This window comes from Pelophylax lessonae (genome assembly GCF_965119305.1).
Source record: "Pelophylax lessonae genome assembly, chromosome: 10".
Lineage (NCBI taxonomy): Eukaryota > Metazoa > Chordata > Amphibia > Anura > Ranidae > Pelophylax > Pelophylax lessonae.
In genome coordinates this window covers 147,482,788-147,503,872 of record NC_138777.1, presented here as the reverse complement: position 1 = coordinate 147,503,872, position 21,085 = coordinate 147,482,788, and the positions used below count along the sequence as shown (strand labels likewise).

The 21,085-nt window shown below is 44.3% G+C and overlaps 2 protein-coding genes across 2 annotated transcripts in view; both read left to right on the top strand.

The window, feature by feature from the left end:
* Positions 1–9,564, top strand: part of ZNRD2 (zinc ribbon domain containing 2) — a 45,793-nt gene extending 36,229 nt beyond the window's left edge. The window contains exons 2-4 of the mRNA XM_082270122.1: positions 1,089–1,237; positions 1,326–1,410; positions 9,141–9,564. Of these exons, the coding sequence (XP_082126248.1) occupies positions 1,127–1,237; positions 1,326–1,410; positions 9,141–9,451 (507 nt within the window). The 5' untranslated portion in view covers positions 1,089–1,126 and the 3' untranslated portion in view covers positions 9,452–9,564. The remainder of the gene's footprint in view (positions 1–1,088; positions 1,238–1,325; positions 1,411–9,140) is intronic.
* Positions 9,565–15,332: 5,768 nt separating this feature from the next.
* On the top strand, positions 15,333–20,548 carry LOC309565990 (uncharacterized protein; the record flags this gene model as incomplete). The annotated part of the gene is made up of 2 exons (XM_082271011.1): positions 15,333–15,398; positions 19,772–20,548. The coding sequence occupies 2 exons, from the start codon at positions 15,333–15,335 to the stop codon at positions 20,546–20,548; spliced, it is 843 nt and encodes a 280-aa protein (XP_082127137.1).
* Positions 20,549–21,085: the final 537 nt, after the last annotated feature.

Here is a 21,085-nt window from a genome sequence, read left to right as displayed (position 1 = left end):
TGGCCTAAGCTGTAGGCTGGAAATGCAGTCTGTATTATAGCCCCCAATTCCTGGGGACAGAGCACTAATGGGGCATGATGGTGGCCCCGCCACTTGCTGAAGCTAGACTGGTAGAAATGCATGGAAATTGCAGTGTCATTTGGACAACCTAGAGTACCGCTAACAAGTAGAGCTTTAGAAGGTCACCCTAATGCGTCAATTTACTTCCTATTAAAGGGTGTCTGATGTTACTCTTGGTCTTTGGTTGAAAGTAAGTTGGTATGGAGATGTGGCAGTCCTGACATCTTTGCAGCAATTCAGTAGTGGCTGTATGGAAGGTTAAAGTTTTCTATCGGTTTATTCCTTCCTGTCCCAGCCTTTGTTGTGGTGCATATAGGTAGCAGGATTTGTGCTTGTGGGCACATGGTCTTTACATCATCAGGGTGTGGGAGTTGCCATATACCATCCCTTTTCTCAGTTTCTCTTTTTCTGGTCACCACTACTGAGCTGTCAATCTTAAGTTCTTTGTAGCCATGCATTTCATTTTTTGAAGGGGGTTGTGCTTTTATAGTAGACCAAAGCCAAAAGGGAGAAGCCAACAGCAGTGGTTATACTCAAGAGAGATGTTGTTCCTAAAAGATGTTTGATGCTACGTTGGGGCTCAGATCCAGGTGTATTGTGATATTCTAATAAAGTTTAAAAGAAAAAGTAATTGGCGCATCACCACTGTCTACTCCACAGCTCACACCAGAGGCCACATTACAATATAGCTGCTGGTATGGCCTAGCCCTAAAGGATTTCTATGATCAGAACATAGACTTTCATGTATTCTACTAGTTTGTTTAGTAGTAACATGGCAAGTAAAATATTTCTACCAGAATTGCCAAGTGTTGTGAAAAACTTTTTTGCAGTAACAATTTGGACATTTTTTGATTCATTCATGCTTGTTCTTTCAAACATCTGTTTCTGAAATCTTTCTGTTTGCACAGTTTTAATAATTCAAGTGTAAGATTAACTATTAATTTGATGTTTTTACAGTCAACATAATGACTTATTCTTCCTCTTTTTCTCCTTTTTTTTTTTTTTTAAATGATGGTGAATGAAAGGTGGTGATGATGATAACTGGTCTTCCCCATCTGAGTCAGACATGAAAATTTTGAGAGCACGCCAAGAGCGTCAAGACAAGGTTAGCCGGTTGATGGGAGATTATCTGCTAAAGGGATACAGAATGCTTGGTGAAAGCTGTGATACATGTGGGGTAAGTATATAGTAAATGTATATAAAGTATATAGTAAATGGTGATGTGGTAAAAGACTAACATGCTTGTCTGTCTTGCCAATTGGTAGACTATATTGTTACAGGACCGACAGAAGAAATTACTCTGTATCTCTTGTCAAGAACTTGATTCTGACACTGAAAAAGACAACCCAGGTAATAAAATATTTTGATAGGAATGTCATCAAATAAAGTTTTTAGTATGTATTTTATTTTTTTGCGTACACAGTTTCTTAAATTTGTGTTCTATTGATATTTTTGACAGCTAGTTAGAAGTATTTTTACTCAGTTAACGTTCCCATGTGTAGAACTTATTTCAGATACTGTATTTAATGTAGAAAAACTTATTGGAGGCACAGTAGCTTGAGAAAGTATTCATACCCCTTCAGATTTTCCACGTTTTGTCATGTTACAACAAAAAAACGTAAACGTATTTAATTGTGATTTTATGTGATAGACCAACACAAAGTGACACATCATTGTGAAGTGAAAGGAAAATAACTAACTGGTTTTTAATTTTTTTACAAATATCTGAAAAGTGTGGCGTGCACTTGTATTCAGCCACCTCTACTCTGAAACCCTTAACTAAAATCTTGTGGAACCAATTGCCTTCAGAAGTCACCCAATTAGTAAATAGAGTCCATCTGTGTGTAATTTAATCTCAGTATAAATACAACTGTTTTGTGAAGCCCTCAGAGGATTGTTAGAGGACCTTTAGTAAACAAACTGCACCATGAATGCCAAGGAACACACCAGACAGTGTCTCTATATTGAGAGTCATTACTTTGTAGAACCACCTATCACTGCAATTACAGCTGCAAGTCTTTTTGGGTATGTCTCTACCAGCTTTGCACATCTAGAGAGTGAAATTTTTGCCCATTCTTCTTTGAAAACTAGCTCAAGCTCTCAGATTGGACGGAAAATGTCTGTGAACAACAATTTTCAAATCTTGTCACAGATTCTCAATTGGATTTAGGTCTGGAGTTTGACTGGGCCATTCTAACACATGAATAGGCTTTGATCTAAATGCTTCCATTGTGGCTCTGGCTGTATGTTTAGGGTCGTTGTCCTGCTGGAAGGTAAACCTCCGCCCCAGTCTCAAGTCTTTTGCAGACTAACCGATTCTTCTAAGATTGTCCTATATTTTCATACCATCCACTCCTCTTCCTATCAACTCTGACCAGCTTCCCTGTCCCTGCTGAAAAAAAGCATCTTCACAACATGATGCTGCGACCACCATGTTTGACGGTGGGGATGGTGTGTTCAGACTGATGTGTAGTGTTAGTTTTCCACCACACATAGCATTTTGATTTTAGGCCAAAAAGTTCAATTTTGGTCTCATCTGACTAGAGCACCATCCCCCACATGGTTCGCATACACATAAGACTCGCATTTGATACACACGATTGAAAAACAAGATACATGTGAGTGTTATTCTGTTTTTTATTAATAAATGATCTGGCAATACTTCTATATTGGCCCATTTATTTTTGGAAATTGTGAGGTCCCTTCCATGACCCTACTAAACCGATCCTCAATATAAGGAGAAAACGGTATCCAGCATCTCTATAGGACCCCAGTGGCAGAAAGGAGTAAGGACACAGTATGAGGCTTAATATTGAAGAGATTGAGGTGAGCGCATAGGACACCTAGTGGTCACGAACACCGAAGAGCACCTGCATGCATTTGTATATAGGAGGAAGATTTTGATCACCATTAACACTATTTGTGACATTTGAGCACTTTAAATAATAAAAAAAACAGTATTGAACCACCTGTGAATCTATACAGAGACTTTGAATATCGGTTTAATACAGGGTGACAATATAAGCACAGAACACTTTTGGAGTTTATTTTATATATTTATAATTCTATATATTTGTATGGTTTTTATACACTAATCAATACCAAGTCATTGTTTATAGGATTTTTCACAGCAAGCACATATTTATTTATTTGACATTGAGACACTTTAGATAGCCTTTATAAAATATTTGCACTATATTATATATACTGAAGTCATACAAAGATATTTTTGAGCACTGATGCACCTTTGAAGCGTGGTACTCCTCCCCTTTATATTATACCATCCCCCACATGGCTTTTCGCAAACTGCAAATGTGACTTCCTATGATTTTCTTTCAACAGTAAAGTTTATAAAGCAGTGCTAATAAATGAAAATCAGTGCTTTGAAAAGCAGTACATTAAGCGTCCATTCAGATTGGCGCGACACGACTTGCTGGGGCGACCTGTGATATCATTGAAGTCAATGCAAGTCGCCTCCAGGTCGCCCCAAAGTAGTACAGGACCCTTTTTCTAAGTTGGAGCGACTTGTGCCGCTCCTATTAGAACGGGTCCTGTGCTAATCAATGGCAGGCGACCGACCGCGACTTGTCAGGCGACCAAGTCGCCTGACAAGTCGCGCTAGTGTGAATGGACCCTAATCGTAAATTAAAAAAAAAACAAAAAGTGTCAAACCTATGAAGTGAAATACAATGAAACAAAAGTCAATCAAAGCCCATAAACCAGGGCTAAACAAGGAAGTACACCACAAAATTTTCAGAAACAAGGGGGGAGGGTCAAGTGTCCACAGATTACTGCATCCACTAGTGTCCCCACATCTAGTGTCTCTAGATGGTGCAAAGCTGGTAGAGACTTACCCAGAAAGACTTGCAGCTGTAATTGCAGCAAAAGGTGGTTCTACAAAGTATTGACTCTCAGTATAGACACTGTCTGGTGTGTTCCTTGGCCCTCATAATGCTGTTTGTTTTTACAAAGGTCCTCTAAGAAACCTTCTGACTACTTAACAAAACAGCGGTATTTACTAATTGGGGACTTCTGAAGGCAATTGGTTCCACATAATGGTATTTAAAGGTTTAAGAGTAAAGGGGGCTGAATACAAATTCACAACGGGGCACTAATTGTCTATGGGTTCACTTACATTTTCCTCTGGAACTGTGAATGTTTAATAGGTGTGCTCAATAAAGACATGAGAAGATAGAATTGTTTGTGTGTTCTCAGTTTAAGCACATTGCGTTTTTCTATTGTGTTGCACTTTTCCAGGGCAACAAAAGTGCATGAAAACTATTCCCCATTAAATCCTATGTACCTGTTCACACTGCAGGTGCGCTGCACTTTGAAAAGATCTGCATGCTGCATCTTTGGAGCAGTTTTTTTTTAAAAAAAAGTTCACCAAAAAGCACCTTCTATTGTAAGTCAGTGGGAAAGCATCAAAAGCGCATCAGTGTGAAGGTGCCCCCAAACTGCACAGAAGTGCATTAAAAGTGCATAGTTGTGAAATAGGCCCTTAGATGAAGATCAGATCACATTTTATGACATATTACTGTAGAAAACCAGTTAATGCCAAGGGGTTTGCATACTTTTTCTTACCACTATATGTCCTAGTTATTGAAGTGTAACTAAAAGCAAAACTTTTTTTTGTTTTTAATATTGGATAGATTAAGGCCTGGTTCACACTAGTGCAATTTCTGATGTGACTTTAGTTGCACAGAATAACATGACAATAGAAATCGCATTGTTTTCAGTGGTGGCCATTCACATCAATGCAGTATGACTGCAATGCGAGTTTAAGGAAGGGTCCTGTGCTACTTTGGCGCAATGCAGTGTGATTTTGTGGTCCATAGATTTGAATGGAAACGTATCAAAAATGTATGTACATGCATTTTTGATGCAATTTTGGTGCTGAACTATTAACCTGCCTTCCAGGACAGTAGTAGTAGTATTCACGGCACAATGGTTGCACCATAAAATGCACAGTTGTAGAATCGCAATGCATGTGCACAAAGACTGCATAGTTCCTGCACTGCAAAATCACACCTCCAAAATCGCATTAAAAACTCATTGCACTAATGTGAACCAATCCTAAAGGGAGGGTTACAACACCTGGGACTTTTTTACTTTAACTTTCTATGATAATGTTAAATTGGACGAATAGAGAATGTGAATCTCCCTAACGGGATAGCTCAGGCGCAGATAGCAATAAAAACGTGATCGGTTTTCTAATTCCCCTCCACCCAAAACTTAAAAAATAAATAAAAATGCCTTTAGTTACATTTTGAGAAATAGTTGAATTGAGGTGATACAGAATTTTGTAGCTGTGTCAGTACATGCACGAATAGGGATTGCTGTGATAAGTTTGAGATTGTAAAGGATTTAGGGTGTTATTGTGATATAAATGCAAAATTGTTGTTTGTAAAAAGGTCCGGAAAAATAGCTTAAGCAAGGAAACTTTCAATCAAGGTAGAAGGGCTAAACTATCGTATAAATGTGGTCAAACCCCCCCCGTTGCTTTGGCATGCCTCTTCCTAGCCATATAGAATAATTTACCTGCCTTATTACTTATAGCGGTTGTATCCCCTGTGTAAAAAAAAAAACAAAAAACCTGCAGGACAATGGCATAATGTGCTAGTATGCATCGCATACTAGCACATTATGAAATACCTACCTTAAAACGAAGCCCCCACACGGTCGCCCAGACACCGCTGAGGGAGCTGACATGTTCCCTCTGCATCTCTTCAGGGTTCGGCGGCTCCGTCACTGTGAGTGGCCGGAGCCGCATTGACGGCAAGGAGCTCTGAAGGTACGGCAAGGTATGCCGGACCTTCAGAGTGCATGCGCTGCTTTTGTCAGCGGCTGCATGCAGGTTGAATATCTTCTAAACCGTGCAAGTTTAGGAGATATAACTACCTACAGGTAAGCCTTACCTAAGCCTGTAGTTAAAAATGACTACCGCTTTAATTTCAATGGGGTCTAAGAAAGTAGCAGGGAGACAAAGAAAGCAGTTTTTTTAAAAGTAAAATTATTAGTTAGAATGGCTTCAGAGTAAAATATTGATATGAAATGCTGGTTGAATGTGAGTAATAGCTCTGGGTAAGGAGTTCCAGCGAGGGCACAGGAAGGGAAATGCAATAAGAAAGGGGACTGCAAGCAGGAGCTGAGGAAAAGGTAGAGGATTCTGTCCTGCTCTGGTGGTGCTTCAACAGCAAAAGGGAGCAGGTGTAAACTAACGAATAGATTGCTGCGCAGATACTGGGGGAAGAGTTAATCTGACACTGTAATTACAAATCTGTGTATCGTTGTGGAACTAATAATGGAGAGGTTGGGACACATGAAACCTTTCTTCTCTTGAGTGCGCTTTGGTCCCCTGTGTGCTGTCAGCACATGGTTGACAGTCCCACCTAAATGACACATGGTCCCCAAAATAATTCTGTAATATCCTTTAGGCGCCTTTCACACTTGCGCGACTTGAGGTCCATAGACCTCAAGATTACAATGGGATTGGTTCAACTGGGGTCAAAATTGTGCGACTTTTAGGTCGCACAAGTGTGAAAGGGGCCTTATTGTCTTAGCACGTTTTTATATATTTACAAATTGTCTATCCTGCCTAAACAATGTAAAATGACATATGTTTCTGCCTACTGGTTTGAAATTAACCACTTACCGACCACCCGCTGCAGTTTTTTGTCAGTCCTTTGACGCTAAATACCATAACCCTGGTATTTTTTAAAACGGCGGGCGATCGGCTTTCAGGTAAGGGTGGTCCCAGCGACTGATTCGCAGTGGGATCACCCTTACGGTGCGACGGAAGAGGTTTCCCCCTCCCGCCACATCCTGGCCGTTTTCCCCGCTTACTGGACCCGCCGGAAGAGACAGGAAGTCGAGTGAGGGCAAGATGGCATTCACTCGACTCTATGGTCTTGGAGGACCGGAGCGATGTCAAAGTCGTTGCCTAGCAACCGGTTTAAAGGGCCAATTTTTTTTTTTTTTAGTGTAGTTGTGAGGTCTTTTTGACCCCAGATCTCACAATAAAGAGGACCTATCGTGCCTATTTCTATTACAAGGGATGTTTACATTCCTTGTAATAGGAATAAAAATGATCAAAAATGTAAAAAAAAAAGCTGTGAAAAAATAATAAAATAAATAGGAAAAAAAAAATAATTAAAGCACCCTATCCCCGTTAGCTCGCACGCAGAAGCGAATGCATACGAAAGTCACGCCCACATATGTAAACTGTGTTCAAATCACACATTTAACCACCCCCCATCCGCGCTACAGCCTATATACGGCTGCAGCGCGGACTTGAATTTTCGGGAGGCCGTCTTTATACGGCCTCCCAGTAACCCGCTTCCTGCGAGCGCGCATCGAGGAAAATCTGTGTCGGCCGTGTCCCTTGGACACAGCCGATCACAGATCGTGGTGAATGGCCAATCACAGCGGCCATTCACCACGTGATCGGACCGTCCAATGAGAGATGATCTCATATGTAAACATATGAGATCATCTCTCATCGCCGGCGCTCCTTCCTCACACGGAGCCTGCAGTGTGAGGAAGGAGGGGGAGCCGTCAGCCGCCGGGGACACACAGCAATGTGATCACCAGTGCCCTGATTACTAAAGGTAAAACAAATACACAAAATGCCCCCCCATCAGTGCCCCCCATCAATGCCCACAATCAGTGCCCAAAGTGCTGCCAGTCAGTGCCCATTAGTGCCTGCTCATCTAGGCACTGACTGGCAGCACTATGGGCACTGAGTGTGGGCACTGATGGTGCCGCCCATCAGTGCTCATCAGTGCCACCCGTCAGTGTCCATTAGTGCCATCCGCCAGTGCCCATCAGTGCCGCCTATCAGTGCTCATCAGTGCGGCATATTAGTACCTCATCAGTGCCCATAAGTGCCACCTCATCAGTGCCCATAAGTGCCACCTCATCAGTGCCCATAAGTGCAGCCTATCAGTGCCGCCTCATCAGCGCACATCAGTGAAGGAGAAAAATTTATTTTCAAAATTTACTCGCAGAAAATAAGAAAAACTTTTTTTTTTCAAAATTTTCTGTCTTTATTTTTTTTTTTTGTAAAAAATAAAAAACCCAGAGGCGATTACATACCACCAAAAGAAAGCTCTATTTATGTGAAAAAAAATGATAAATATTTCATATGGGTACAGTGTAGCATGACCGCGCAATTGTCAGTCAAAGTGTGACAGCGCTGAAAGCTGAAAATTGGCCATGTTGGGTATCTATTTACTCGACGTAACATTAGCTTTCACATTATAGAAAAAAATTGGGCTAACTTTACTGTTTTCTTATTTTTAATTAAAAAAAGTGCATTTTTTCCACAAAAAAAATGAGTTTGGAAGAGCACTGCACAAATACAATGTGATAAAAAATATTGCAACGATCTCCATTTTATTCTCTGGGGTTTCTGCTAAAAAAATATATAATGTTTGGGGGTTCTAAGTAGTTTTCTAGCAAAAGAAAATGATTTTAGCTTGTAAATGCCAAGTGTCAAAAATAGGCCTGGTCTTAAAGGGGTAAAAATAAACCTCCTTGTATTTAAATTTAGCTTGTAATAGATTCATTGAGTCCGGTTCACACTGGTGCGATGTGGGAAGCCCTGCGATTCAGTGCCAGTTCCCTCATCGCACCTGAATCGCACAGTGATTCACACTGATCTGCAAACCTCTGGGGGTGTCAATGTAAAGTTAATGACACCCTCATATAGGTTCGCAGATTGTAGTGTGAAATGGTGCAGGAATCGGATCACGTGTAAACACCCATGCGATCTGATTCCAGTGCAGACCAAACAAAGGGACCTGCACCATTTTGGTGTGAGTGCGATGTAATTTCAGCCATACGTTTTTGTATGGCTAAAATCGCATTGCACAGACGTCACAGGATCTGCACAGCAATGTGGTGCGAATCCTATGCATTGTCTGGCATCGCACTAGTGTGAAACAGCTAAGGAGGTTTGTTTTGTTCCTGCCTGGCCACCTAGACTAACAGTATTGATTTCTGTTTTAATAAAAGTGCTATTTTTTTTATTTGCTCCTTACAGTAGTTAACCCTGTGAATTTGGTTTTGTTTCTAAGCCTTGAATCCTCAGGCCGCTCTGTCTCAAGTACGAGAGCATCAGCTGTCTCTTCAGGACGACCCTGCTCCAGATGTCCCGGCTTGTGTTCTCCCTGCTTGTGTTCTCCCCAGATTAAACCTTGGCCCTAGCCATGCAAATCCCACTGTCCCTGATGCTATCTGCTCTGCTGAAGCTGCACTTTTGGAGAAAATTAGTTGGGCCTCACATCAACTGAAAGAAACTAGTTCTGTGGAATATAGCTCTCAGTTATGTACCCTTATTGGTTCTTGTGCCCAAAGCCTGCGATTTCTTCAAGACCTTCGCCACTGAAGCCTGAAGAAGCAAAGCTCTTAAACAGAATTAGTTCAGCTTGTGATTATTGCATTTTTATTTTGGTATATATTATTTTTCTTGAATGATATCACAATAAATTATTAATCTCATTTCCTGTGCATAGTTTGATTGCAGTTTTTTTTTTTCACAAAATAAATAAATAAAAATCAAATATATATATATATAATATATACAGTGGGGATCGAAAGTTTGGGCACCCCAGGTAAAAATGTGTATTAATGTGCATAAAGAAGCCAAGGAAAGATGGGAAAATCTCCAAAAGGCATCAAATTACAGATTAGACATTCTTATAATATGTCAACAAAAGTTAGATTTTATTTCCATCATTGACACTTTCAAAATTACAGAAAATAAAAAATGGCGTCTGCAAAAGTTTGGGCACCCTGCAGAATTTATAGCATGCACTGCCCCCTTTGCAAGGCTGAGACCTGCCAGTGTCATGGATTGTTCTCAATCATCATCTGGGAAGACCAGGTGATGTCAATCTCAAAGGTTTTAAATGCCCAGAATCATCTGACCTTGCCCCAACAATCAGCACCATGGGATCTTCCAAGCAGTTGTCTAGAAAACTGAAACTGAAAATAGTTGATGCTCACAAAGCTGGAGAAGGCTATAAGAAGATAGCAAAGCATTTTCACATGTCAATATCCTTTGTTCGGAATGTAATTAAGAAATGGCAGTCATCAGGAACAGTGGAAGTTAAAGCAAAATCTGGAGGACCAAGAAAAATATCAGACAGAACAGCTCGCAGGATTGTGAGAAAAACAATTCAAAACCCACGTTTGACTGCACGATCCCTCCAGAAAGATCTGTCAGACACTGGAGTTGTGGTACACTATTCCACTATAAAGAGATACTTGTACAAATATGGTCTTCATGGAAGAATAATCGGAAGAAAACCTCTTCTACGTCCTCACCACAAAAATCAGCGTTTGAACTTTGCAAATGAACATATAGACAAGCCTGATGCATTTTGGAAACAAGTTCTGTGGACCGATGAGGTTAAAATCAAACTTTTTGGCTGGAATGAGCAAAGGTACGTTTTGGAGAAGAAGGGGCACAGAATTTAATGAAAAGAACCTCTGTCCAACTGTTAAGCATGGGGGTGGATCAATCATGCTTTGGGGTTGTATTGCAGCCAGTGGCACAGGGAACATCTCATGAGTAGAAGGAAAAATGGATTCAATAAAATTTCAGCAAATTTTGGATGGTAACTTGATGCCATCTGTGAAAAAGCTGAAGTTAAAGAGAGGATGGCTTCTACAAATGGATAATGATCCTAAACACACCTCGAAATCCATGGGGGATTACATCAAAAAGCGTAAACTGAAGGTTTTTGCCATGGCCTTCACAATCTCCTGACCTCAACATAATTGAAAATCTATGGATAGACCTTAGAAGAGCAGTGCGTGACAGACAGCCCAGAAATCTCAAAGAACTGGAAGACTTTTGTAAGGAAGAATGGGCAAAAATACCTCAAACAAGAATTGAAAGACTCTTGGCTGGCTACAAAAAGTGTTTACAAGCAGTGATACTTGCCAATTTTTTTTGTTTTTCTGTTATTTTGAAAGTGTAAATTATGGAAATAAAATCTAACTTTAGTTGACCTATTATAAGAATGTCTAATCTGTAATTTGATGCCTTGTGGAGATTTTCCCATCTTTCCTTGGCTTCTTTATGCGCATTAATACAAATCCCCACTTTGTATGTATGTGTGTGTAAAATGGTGCTGCCAGGTATGATGTCACAATCAGTAAATGGATCAGGAATCCAGTGTGATTATGTCATATAAAATTGAATATCATAAATCAATAGCTAAACCGTATATGGTGCAAAATATATACACATATATATATATATATATATATATATATATATATATATAGCAATAAAAATATCATTAAATAAATAAATAGTGCACAATCTTAATATAGTGAATAAGTGCAAATTAGTGGCAGTGACCATATGACTCGTGAAATAAAAGCTAATATAAGAATTGATGTGACCATATAAATAGGAATTCAGTGATAAATATAAATTATAAAAAATGTGACCATTGTAAATGAATAAAATCCAGTGGTAACATTTATCGAAGTGTTGTGACCAAGAATATTGTAAAAAAAACTAGCCAAATGGCTAAGTGTGGCCAATTAATAATTGGCAAAGGAATAGTAAAGTGATCAAGAAGGATTTACTTCAAATATTATAAATCCGTGTAATAAATACCGTAAGTGAAAAGAATTGCGGGCTAAATCTATATATATATATATATATATATATATATATATATATATATATATATATATATATATATATATATATATATATATATATATATATATATATATACACATATATATATATATATATATATATATATATATATATATATATATATATATATATGTAGAAAAATCCGCGCTTAGGATATTTTTGATTCACTGCTAGTAATGGCTGCAGCCCACCTTTAAACTATATTCCGAAGATATAGGCCCCATGCACACGGGACGTTTTTAACGCCGCTGTAAGCAGCGTCAGGCGTTTTCTTTTTGCAGCCTAAAAACGCCCCTCCATGTTATTCTATGGCCTCATGCACACTCAGACGTTTTTGAGCTGTAAGTGGCTTAGACGTTTTTAGGCTGCAACAAGAACCCACCACCTGCGCGTTCTGAGGACCAGCGTTACAGCGTTAAAAACGCCTGACGCTGCTAAAAGCTGAATAACTTTGCTATAACGTTGCTTAACGTGCGTTAAGCCACGTTATACGTTTTTTTTTCTTCTATTCAAAATCAATGGTTCCCTATGGGATCCTATTGATTTGAATGGAGGTCGCACCGCAACACCGCAAGTCGGATCCGACTTGCGGGGTGACTTGCGCTGTGGGAATCTTGAGGGGGAACGCCACGCCAAAATGGGAAAAAAACGGCGTGGGGTCCCCCCCAGGGTTCCAAACCAGGCCCTTCGGGTCTGTTATGGAATTTGAGGGTAGCCCCATGCCGAAAAAACGGCATGGGGTCCCCCCCCAAAATCCATACCAGACCCTTAACCGAGCATGCAGCCCGGCAGGCCAGGAAAGGGGAGGGGACGAGCGAGCGGCCCCACCCCCCCTGGACCACACCAGACCACATGCCCTCAACATGGGGGGGTGTTGGTGCTTTGGGGCAGGGGGAGCTCTGCACCCCCCACCTCAAAGCACCTTGCCCCCATGTTGATGAGGTCAAGGGCCTCATCCCCACAACCCTGGCCGGTGGTTGTGGGGGTCTGCGGGCAGGGGGCTCATCGGAATCTGGAAGCCCCCTTTAACAAGGGGGCACCCCAGATCCCGGACCCCCTCCCTATGTGAATGGGTATGGGGTACACTGTACCCCTACCCATTCACCCCATAAAAGGCAGTGTATGGAAATAACGACAAGAGACGTTTTGGAAAGTTTATTAAAAATCTTCATCCGACTCTTCTTGTCTTCTCCTCTCCGGGGTCTTCTCCGGGGTCTTCTGCTCTTTTGCTGTCCGCCCTTCTTGTCTTCTCCTCTCCGGGGTCTTCTGCTCTTTTGCTGTCCCCCTCTTCTTGTGTTCTTCTCTCCGGGGTCTTCTGCTGTCCTCTCTTCTTTTCTTCTCCTCTCCGGTCTTCTGCTCTTTTGCTGTCGGCTGTCGGCTGTCTTCTTCCTCCGGTCCTCCGACGACGACGTCTCCGCTGATTATGCCTATCTCCGGTCTCTTCAGCTTATTATATAGCCATTAGGGGCGTGGCCCAGATGACGTCATCTGGAGGCCCCGCCCCCTCATGTCACATATGACGTCATCTGTGACATGAGGGGGCGGGGTCTCCAGATGACGTCATCGGGGCCACGCCCCTAATGGCTATATAATAAGCTGAAGAGACCGGAGATAGGCATAATCAGCGGAGACGTCGTCGGAGGAGGACCGGAGGAAGAAGACAGCCGACAGCAAAAGAGCAGAAGACCGGAGAGGAGAAGAAAAGAAGAGAGGACAGCAGAAGAGGGGACAGCAGAAGACCCCGGAGAGAAGAACACAAGAAGAGGGGGACAGCAAAAGAGCAGAAGACCCCGGAGAGGAGAAGACAAGAAGGGCGGACAGCAAAAGAGCAGAAGACCCCGGAGAGGAGAAGACAAGAAGAGTCGGATGAAGATTTTTAATAAACTTTCCAAAACGTCTCTTGTCGTTATTTCCATACACTGCCTTTTATGGGGTTAATGGGTAGGGGTACAGTGTACCCCATACCCATTCACATAGGGAGGGGGTCCGGGATCTGGGGTGCCCCCTTGTTAAAGGGGGCTTCCAGATTCCGATGAGCCCCCTGCCCGCAGACCCCCACAACCACCGGCCAGGGTTGTGGGGATGAGGCCCTTGTCCTCATCAACATGGGGGCAAGGTGCTTTGAGGTGGGGGGTGCAGAGCTCCCCCTGCCCCAAAGCACCAACACCCCCCCATGTTGAGGGCATGTGGCCTGGTGTGGTCCAGGGGGGGTGGGGCCGCTCGCTCGTCCCCTCCCCTTTCCTGGCCTGCCGGGCTGCATGCTCGGATAAGGGTTTGGTATGGATTTTGGGGGGGACCCCATGCCGTTTTTTCGGCATGGGGCTACCCTCAAATTCCATAACAGACCCGAAGGGCCTGGTTTGGAACCCTGGGGGGGACCCCCACGCCGTTTTTTTCCCATTTTGGCGTGGAGTTCCCCCTCAAGATTCTCACAGCGCAAGTCGGATCCGACTTGCGGTGTTGCGGTGCGACCTCCATTCAAATCAATAGGCTCCCATAGGGAACCATTGATTTTGAATGGAAGAAAAAAAAACGCTGCTAAAAGCAACGTGTCAAAACGTGCTATAACGCCAATGGAAAAAGCTACTGAAAGCACGTTTTTACAGCTGCTTTTTCCGGCGTCAGAACTAACTTTGACGTACGTTTTTTCTAACGCCCCGTGTGCATGGGGCCATATAGTGGAGTTAAAAAATAAAAGAAGGTGTATGGCGCTGCCAATATACTCTTACTATTCCATACACATCTCCAGAGTTGTCAAAGTGCAAAACGTGCAATAAAACTTATTTTAAAAATACAGTGTATGTCTACACAATTGATATTGAAATAAAGTAATAAGTAGGTGACAGGTGACTGAATAATGAACACTTATAAAGTGCCTAGTGTAGCAATGGTGTGTTGAAATAATTAGTAAAATTGGTGATTGAATAAATAGGTGAAAATCAATAAATATATGAAATCAATAATGGGTGACCAAGTGCAGCAAAAAAGGTGCACTGGAATGTTAAAAAAGAGAATGTAAACTTAAACTGGTGATCACAATGGCAGGTGTGTGGTGAAGCCACAACCTGTCCTAAAAAGAGTGATGAAAATATAATAAATAATTCAAATCAGTGGTGACATATTGAGTAAAAAGGTGAACAGCTGTGTGTATCCTTGGGTATGTTGAATAAAAACCACTATCAATATGGTATATAAGCAGGGAACTGTGTATAAATCCTTACAGCTGGTATATGGAAAAATATATAAATAAATAAAACAACGTGATTAAATATAGCAGCAGTATTCGAAACCTCAGAGAAATAAATAGTCCATAAAATAGCCTTAAAAAATGGTCTTTAAAAAATGGATGATCCCACAACTAAAAATAGTCCATAAATCATTGGTGCAACAAATTTAAAACAACGTGACTTCAGTGCAGGTGCTTCTAAGTATTTCTGTAAGGGTGCATGAACTCCGGTGATCACTCTGTGCTCCCCGCACCCCCAGGACCGCACTCACCAGAGATAGTTACCCCTACGGGGGTACCAAGCCTTGGGTATATGATCTCTGAATTCCCCTTAGGTCTCCCTGGATGGTCCTATGGATGCGAGTGCCGTCCAGTAACCTTCAGCTGCTGAGGGAAGATGCCTCACCGACTACTAATACCTGGGTACGGATCACTGGGATACCCCCTGTTTTGTCCCCGCGCCTCCCCCTGTCCTCCCTATTCTTACCCCTCTTTCTTATAACAATATCCCGCCATATGTACAATACTTTGTCTTTTAATCTTCCCCACAGTGGGTACTTCTCTTCACATTCCTTACACAAATCATTTCACCTTTCTGCTACAGTTTACATCTTGTTTGACCTACTGCCAAGGTCTCCTGACCTAACCAGGCTTCCTTCCGTGCTCTGGGCCGTGTATTGTGACCTCCGATGACAATACTTTAATGCATGCTATATGACCCACTGAAGGTGCAGTCGCGCGCGGGCACAGCAAGTTCCCGTTTAGGGGTGCCCAGGTGTTGGCTGTGCTGGATGGATCTCCCTTCTGGGTCGTCACCCACATGGCTCTTGAACCTGTCTGTTAACCTGGTTTGCTTTGTTACTATCACCGGTTTACTGTTGTTACCTGTTGTGCAAATGTAACCTCTCCTGCTCTGATTGTACATGTTGCGTTGTATTTATTTCTGTTTTTCAATAAAATGTTTGAACAAGAAGAGGAGAGGAGGTGTTCCTATGGTTTGATCCATCAAAGGATAAAGGGATCACAGGCTTGTGGGGTCTGTGTGCCCCACCTGTATCTGGTAAGAGGCAAAGATTATCATCTTTATGCACTGGAGCACCTGATATTCAAGCAATATCATTCACTACCTTGCACAAACTGTTTTTGTTGGATCACTGCTTTAACCCTTTGAGCACCTTAGAAACGCACCTTATTTTGTATATGTGGAACCAATTTCCAATTTAATTCATACATTATTTTGTATATGCGTTTTTTCACATACGTTTTTTAATTAAGAAGTGTATTAAGGTGCATCTTAGAAACGCACCTTATTTTATATATGTGGAACCAATTTCCAATTTAATTTATACATTATTTTGTAGATGCGTTTTTATTCACATACGTTTTTTAATTAGAAGTTTATTAACTTCCTCCCATCCGCGCTATAGCCGAAGTACGGCTGCAGCGCGGATTCACATTTTCGGGAGGCCGTCTTTAAACGGCCTCCCAGACACAGGCTTCCCGCGAGCGCGCATCGGGGAAAATCTGTGTCGGCCGTGTCCCTTGGAGACAGCCAATCCCAGATCGTGGTGAATGGCCAATCACAGCGGCCATTCACCACGTGATCGGACCGTCCAATGAGAGATGATCTCATATGTAAACATATGAGATCGTCTCTCATCGCCAGCGCTCCTTCCTCACACAGAGACTGCGTGTGAGGAAGTAGGAGAGCCGATCAGCCGCCGGGGACACAGAAGAATGTAATCAGGGCACTGATCACCAGTGCCCTGATTACACAAGGTACATTAAACACACTAACTGCCCACCATCAGTGCCCGCCATCAGTGCCCATAGTGCTGCCAGTCAGTGCCTGCTCATCTAGGCACTGATGAGCACTGACTGGCAGCACTATGGGCACTGTGTGGGCACTGATGGTGCTGCCCATCAGTGCCACCCGTCAGTGTCAATCAGTGCCGCCCGTCAGTGCCCATCAGTGCTGCCCGTCAGTGCCACCTCTCAGTGCCCAGCAGTGCCACCTCTCAGTGCCCAGCAGTGCCGTCTATCAATGCTCATTAGTGCGGCATATTAGTACCTCCTCATCAGTGCCACCTCATCAGTGCCCATAAGTGCCACCTCATCAGTGCAGCCTATCAGTGCCATCTCATCAGCGCACATCAGTGAAGGAGAAAAATTTATTTATTTTCAAAATTTACTCGCAGAAAATAAGAAAAACTTTTTTTTTTTTTTTCAAAATTTTCTGTCTTTTTTCTTTTTTTTTGTAAAAAATAAAAAACCCAGAGATGATTAAATACCACCAAAAGAAAGCTCTATTTGTGTGAAAAAAAATGATAAAAATTTCATATGGGTACAGTGTAGCATGACCGCGCAATTGTCATTCAAAATGTGAGAGCACTGAAAGCTAAAAATTGGTCTGGATGGGAAGGGGGTTTAAGTGCACAGAAGGCAAGTGGTTAAGTGATCACTAGCACTTTATTGGTTCTTTATTGCACCTTTTAGCACCTTATTGAGTTTGCACATTATATTCTGTGGCACTAGCACTTTACAAAAAGGTTTATGATGGTATATATGATTAGTGGTTATAAAATTTAACCTACATATTTTTTACAATTTTTTAAGAATAAGTTACTATTTACCTTAATTTATTCCTTGTCACAGACAAACACCAGGAATTGCACCTTATATTCATTTTTTAATTTTATAAGTGTGCGGCCGCAGGCCGGTATTTGTGGGAGGAGCTAGCGGGCTTTATAGCGCCGCCCCTCCCCTTGACCGGCCTGCTGCCTCGGATCGTCACTCGGCTTGGTCAGGTGTTCTGGGTGATCACCTGACGTCGGCCGAATACCGCCTCCTCGTGGACCGGACGTCCGGTCGGGTGCTGTACCAGGAAGCGCTGCGTGTGGCGCGGATCTCGGCTGTTCCTGAGCAACCTCTGACGGTGCTGTGTCTCACCCTCCGCTGCCATCCAGCCCAGCCTCTCTGCCGTGTCTACCAGCTTCGCCGCTGCTTCTCCTGCTGTTCAGTAGGGGATCAGGTACTTGTCATCATGGGGGGGGGAGGGGGGGAGGAGGCATCTTCCTGCACACACTGCCTGCCTCTGTGGGCCACGGCTATTTTTTCACACTCAGTCCTGCACACACTGCCTGCCTTCCAGAAGGCCACGGCTACCCCTGTACACAGGCTCATGCACACACTGCCTGCCTTCCAGAAAGGCCACGGCTACCCCCGTACACAGGCTCTTGCACACACTGCCTGCCTTACTAGGCCACGGCTACCTGTTTTATGTTCTCCTGCTCTCTTATCGGCCTCTGTCAGGTTGGGTACATCATCCCTTGTTCCCCTGCTTGTCCCTGCTTGTCCATGGCTGCCTTGGTTGGGGGGGGGGTCGCCCGGCCTTTTCAGAGGGAGGGGGCGGGGGGGGTTTTGGTACCTAAGGGTTGGTGGGGGGGGTCTCTTTGCATTGTGGGTATGTGTGGTTTTTTCCATTCCGGGTACAGGTATGTATCTCTAGTGGGGGGTCACGCACCCCCCCCTTTTTTGACCGTTTGCCTTTTTTCCCTTCAGGTTCTCTCCATGTCTTTCAATGCCGGCACCAGGTACTACTTCAGGTTCAGGTTCCTTCATGTACCTCACGGCTCAGCTTATTTAATTTTCACAGACGCTTCTCTAGGCATCGCCCGTAGACACTTAAACCTGGTCTGTCACTTGGCCCCACACTCTTAGTCACCTTGTCTGGCTGCCCGGTGGCCACCCCCTTTTATGTACACTTCAGGCCCGTATACTCCTCATGTTATTCACCTGCGGTTGTTTTTGGTTCCTGTGCTCCGTCACGGCTTCATCACCTCTGTGCACTTACCGCTCTTCATGTCGTCTGTCCTTCTCGTTACTCTGTTGTGGCTCTCCAGCTGTGTTGTTCTGTCATGTATTGCCCCCTCCTCCCTGGTAGGGCTAGTCTACTGGCTGTTAGGGTTTCAGGTGCTGGCCCTAGTCCCCCCCCCCCTTCATAGCCGGTCCCGCGAGGCCAACCCCCCAATCTCGTCGGAGATTATTTCGCCCCACGGGCCAAACCAAAGCTAGCGCCTCGCTCCACCCTTCTCATGGGGTTTATAGTTAGGGCCTCACCTGTCACGGCCACACGTTTTGATTCTTTTACTGTCACCGAGAGGCCATCTTTCCCGCCACCACGTCAGTGGCTCACGCCCCTCGCCCAAATCATAGGTAGAGCCTCTCTCCGGCCGCTTGGCATCTAGCAGGGCCTCACCTGTCACGGGGTAGTTAAGTTTTTCGCCTCTGGGCTCTAGCTAGCCAGCCAGTGGTTCTCCTATACGTTTCGGTCGTTAATCGGTCTTGGGCGTTCTACTTTTTCTGTTTCCTTCTACAGCGGGCCTCAAGGAGCCACCCTGGAAGATGGATTTTCCTCCCCCTCCACGCCAGCCAGGATCGGCACCCCTGTCAGGTCCGGTACCCCCAGGGGTCGTCGGGTTCCTTCTCCGCTGGGCTCTTACGGGTCTTGGACTATTCCGAAGATCTTAGCGGTCCTACGCCAGAAGGGTATCTCGTTCCCGGCCACTGCAAGGAAAGCGGAGCTGTTCAGATTGATGATGGAACATCCAGAAGATCTGGGACTGGGCACCAGCTCTCAGGGCTGTTCGTCTGCCATACAAGGAACCCTGGACTCCATCCTATCTTCCCTACAGTCCATCGGCGATAGACTGACTAAGCTGGAGGACGCCAGTCCGGCTCAAGGGGGTCCCCCTCCTTCCTTGCCGGTCCCGACCCCAGTTCCCGCTAGTGATCAGGGTAGGCCCCCAGTTCCCATCTTGCCTTCTTCCACGGTTTCTCCTATTATCACCCCGGCCCACTTGGTCCCCGCGGCTCTCCGCAAGGATATCTTGGAGGGGAAGGATGTCAACCTAGTGGCTCTCCTCATTGCCTCCCAGGACATGGTCGAAAGTAAGGTCTACAATTACGGTGATTTGTCCGTAGTCATGAAGGCCAGGGACCCCAGGCTTAATAAGAAGCTCACTATCCCCGAGTTTGTCCTGGCCTTCGGCATCTACAGGGACGTTTTGTGTTCCGTTTACCCGCAGCGACGGGAAGAGTTAGATCTTTACTTGCATAAGATAGTGGATTTAGGGCACAAATACGGGGGTTTTACCTTCTTCGACTTTCATAAGTCGGTCTCGGCCAAGGCGGCGGCAGCCTTGGCTCAATTCAATGTTCGTGTGGATTGGAGTCTACTGGATACCGAGCTCTTCTGCAGGCACTTCGCAGGCTTGGCACCTCCCTCCTGTGCCACATGCTCCTCCACTTCACATTCTGCCAGCCTTTGCCCCATGGAGGCTGTATCCTCCCCGGCCGGGGTCCCAGGGGGGGGTGCTGGCAGGTCAGAGCAGCGTGGCCTTAGGGATAAGCTGGGTCGTCCCATAGTGTTCTTAGGTAAAGCCCAGGTTTGCAATAATTTCAATGGGGGGGCGTGCAGCTTCAGTGCTTGCAGGCTGCTCCATGTCTGCTCCATCTGTTTCAGGGCTCACACGAAATCCATGTGTCCATCCAAGATGTACCCTAAGCAATGACTAACCGGGGTCAAGGTCGAGGTGCTGGAGTTTTACCTGCAGGCTCATCCGTCTCCACACCTGGTGGAGTATCTGATTCAGGGGTTCTTGGGTGGGTTCCACACGGGGCTGGTGTCTCTTCCCACGGGGACTCTGGAATGTCCCAATTTACTGTCGGCCACGGAGGACCCGGAGTCGGTAGATCTTCTACTTGAGAAGGAAGTGCAGGAGGGGTTCATGTTAGGCCCCTTCCCGGCCCCCCCCTTCTCCTCTTGGCGTACCAACCCGATCGGTATTGCCACAAGCAAATTCACCAATAAAAAACGCTTGATTATCGACATGTCGGCTCCTCATTCTTCCACCAACCCCAGCCTTAATTCCCTTATTCCTTCGGCCGAGTTCTCACTCCACTATGCTACCGTGGACAATGCCATCCAGGCCATTCTAGGGGCTGGCAGGGCTGCCTGGCTCAGTAAAACGGATATTGCCAATGCCTTCAAGCTGCTGCCTATTCACCCCTCCTTATGGCACATCCACGGTGTAAAGTGGAGGGAGAAA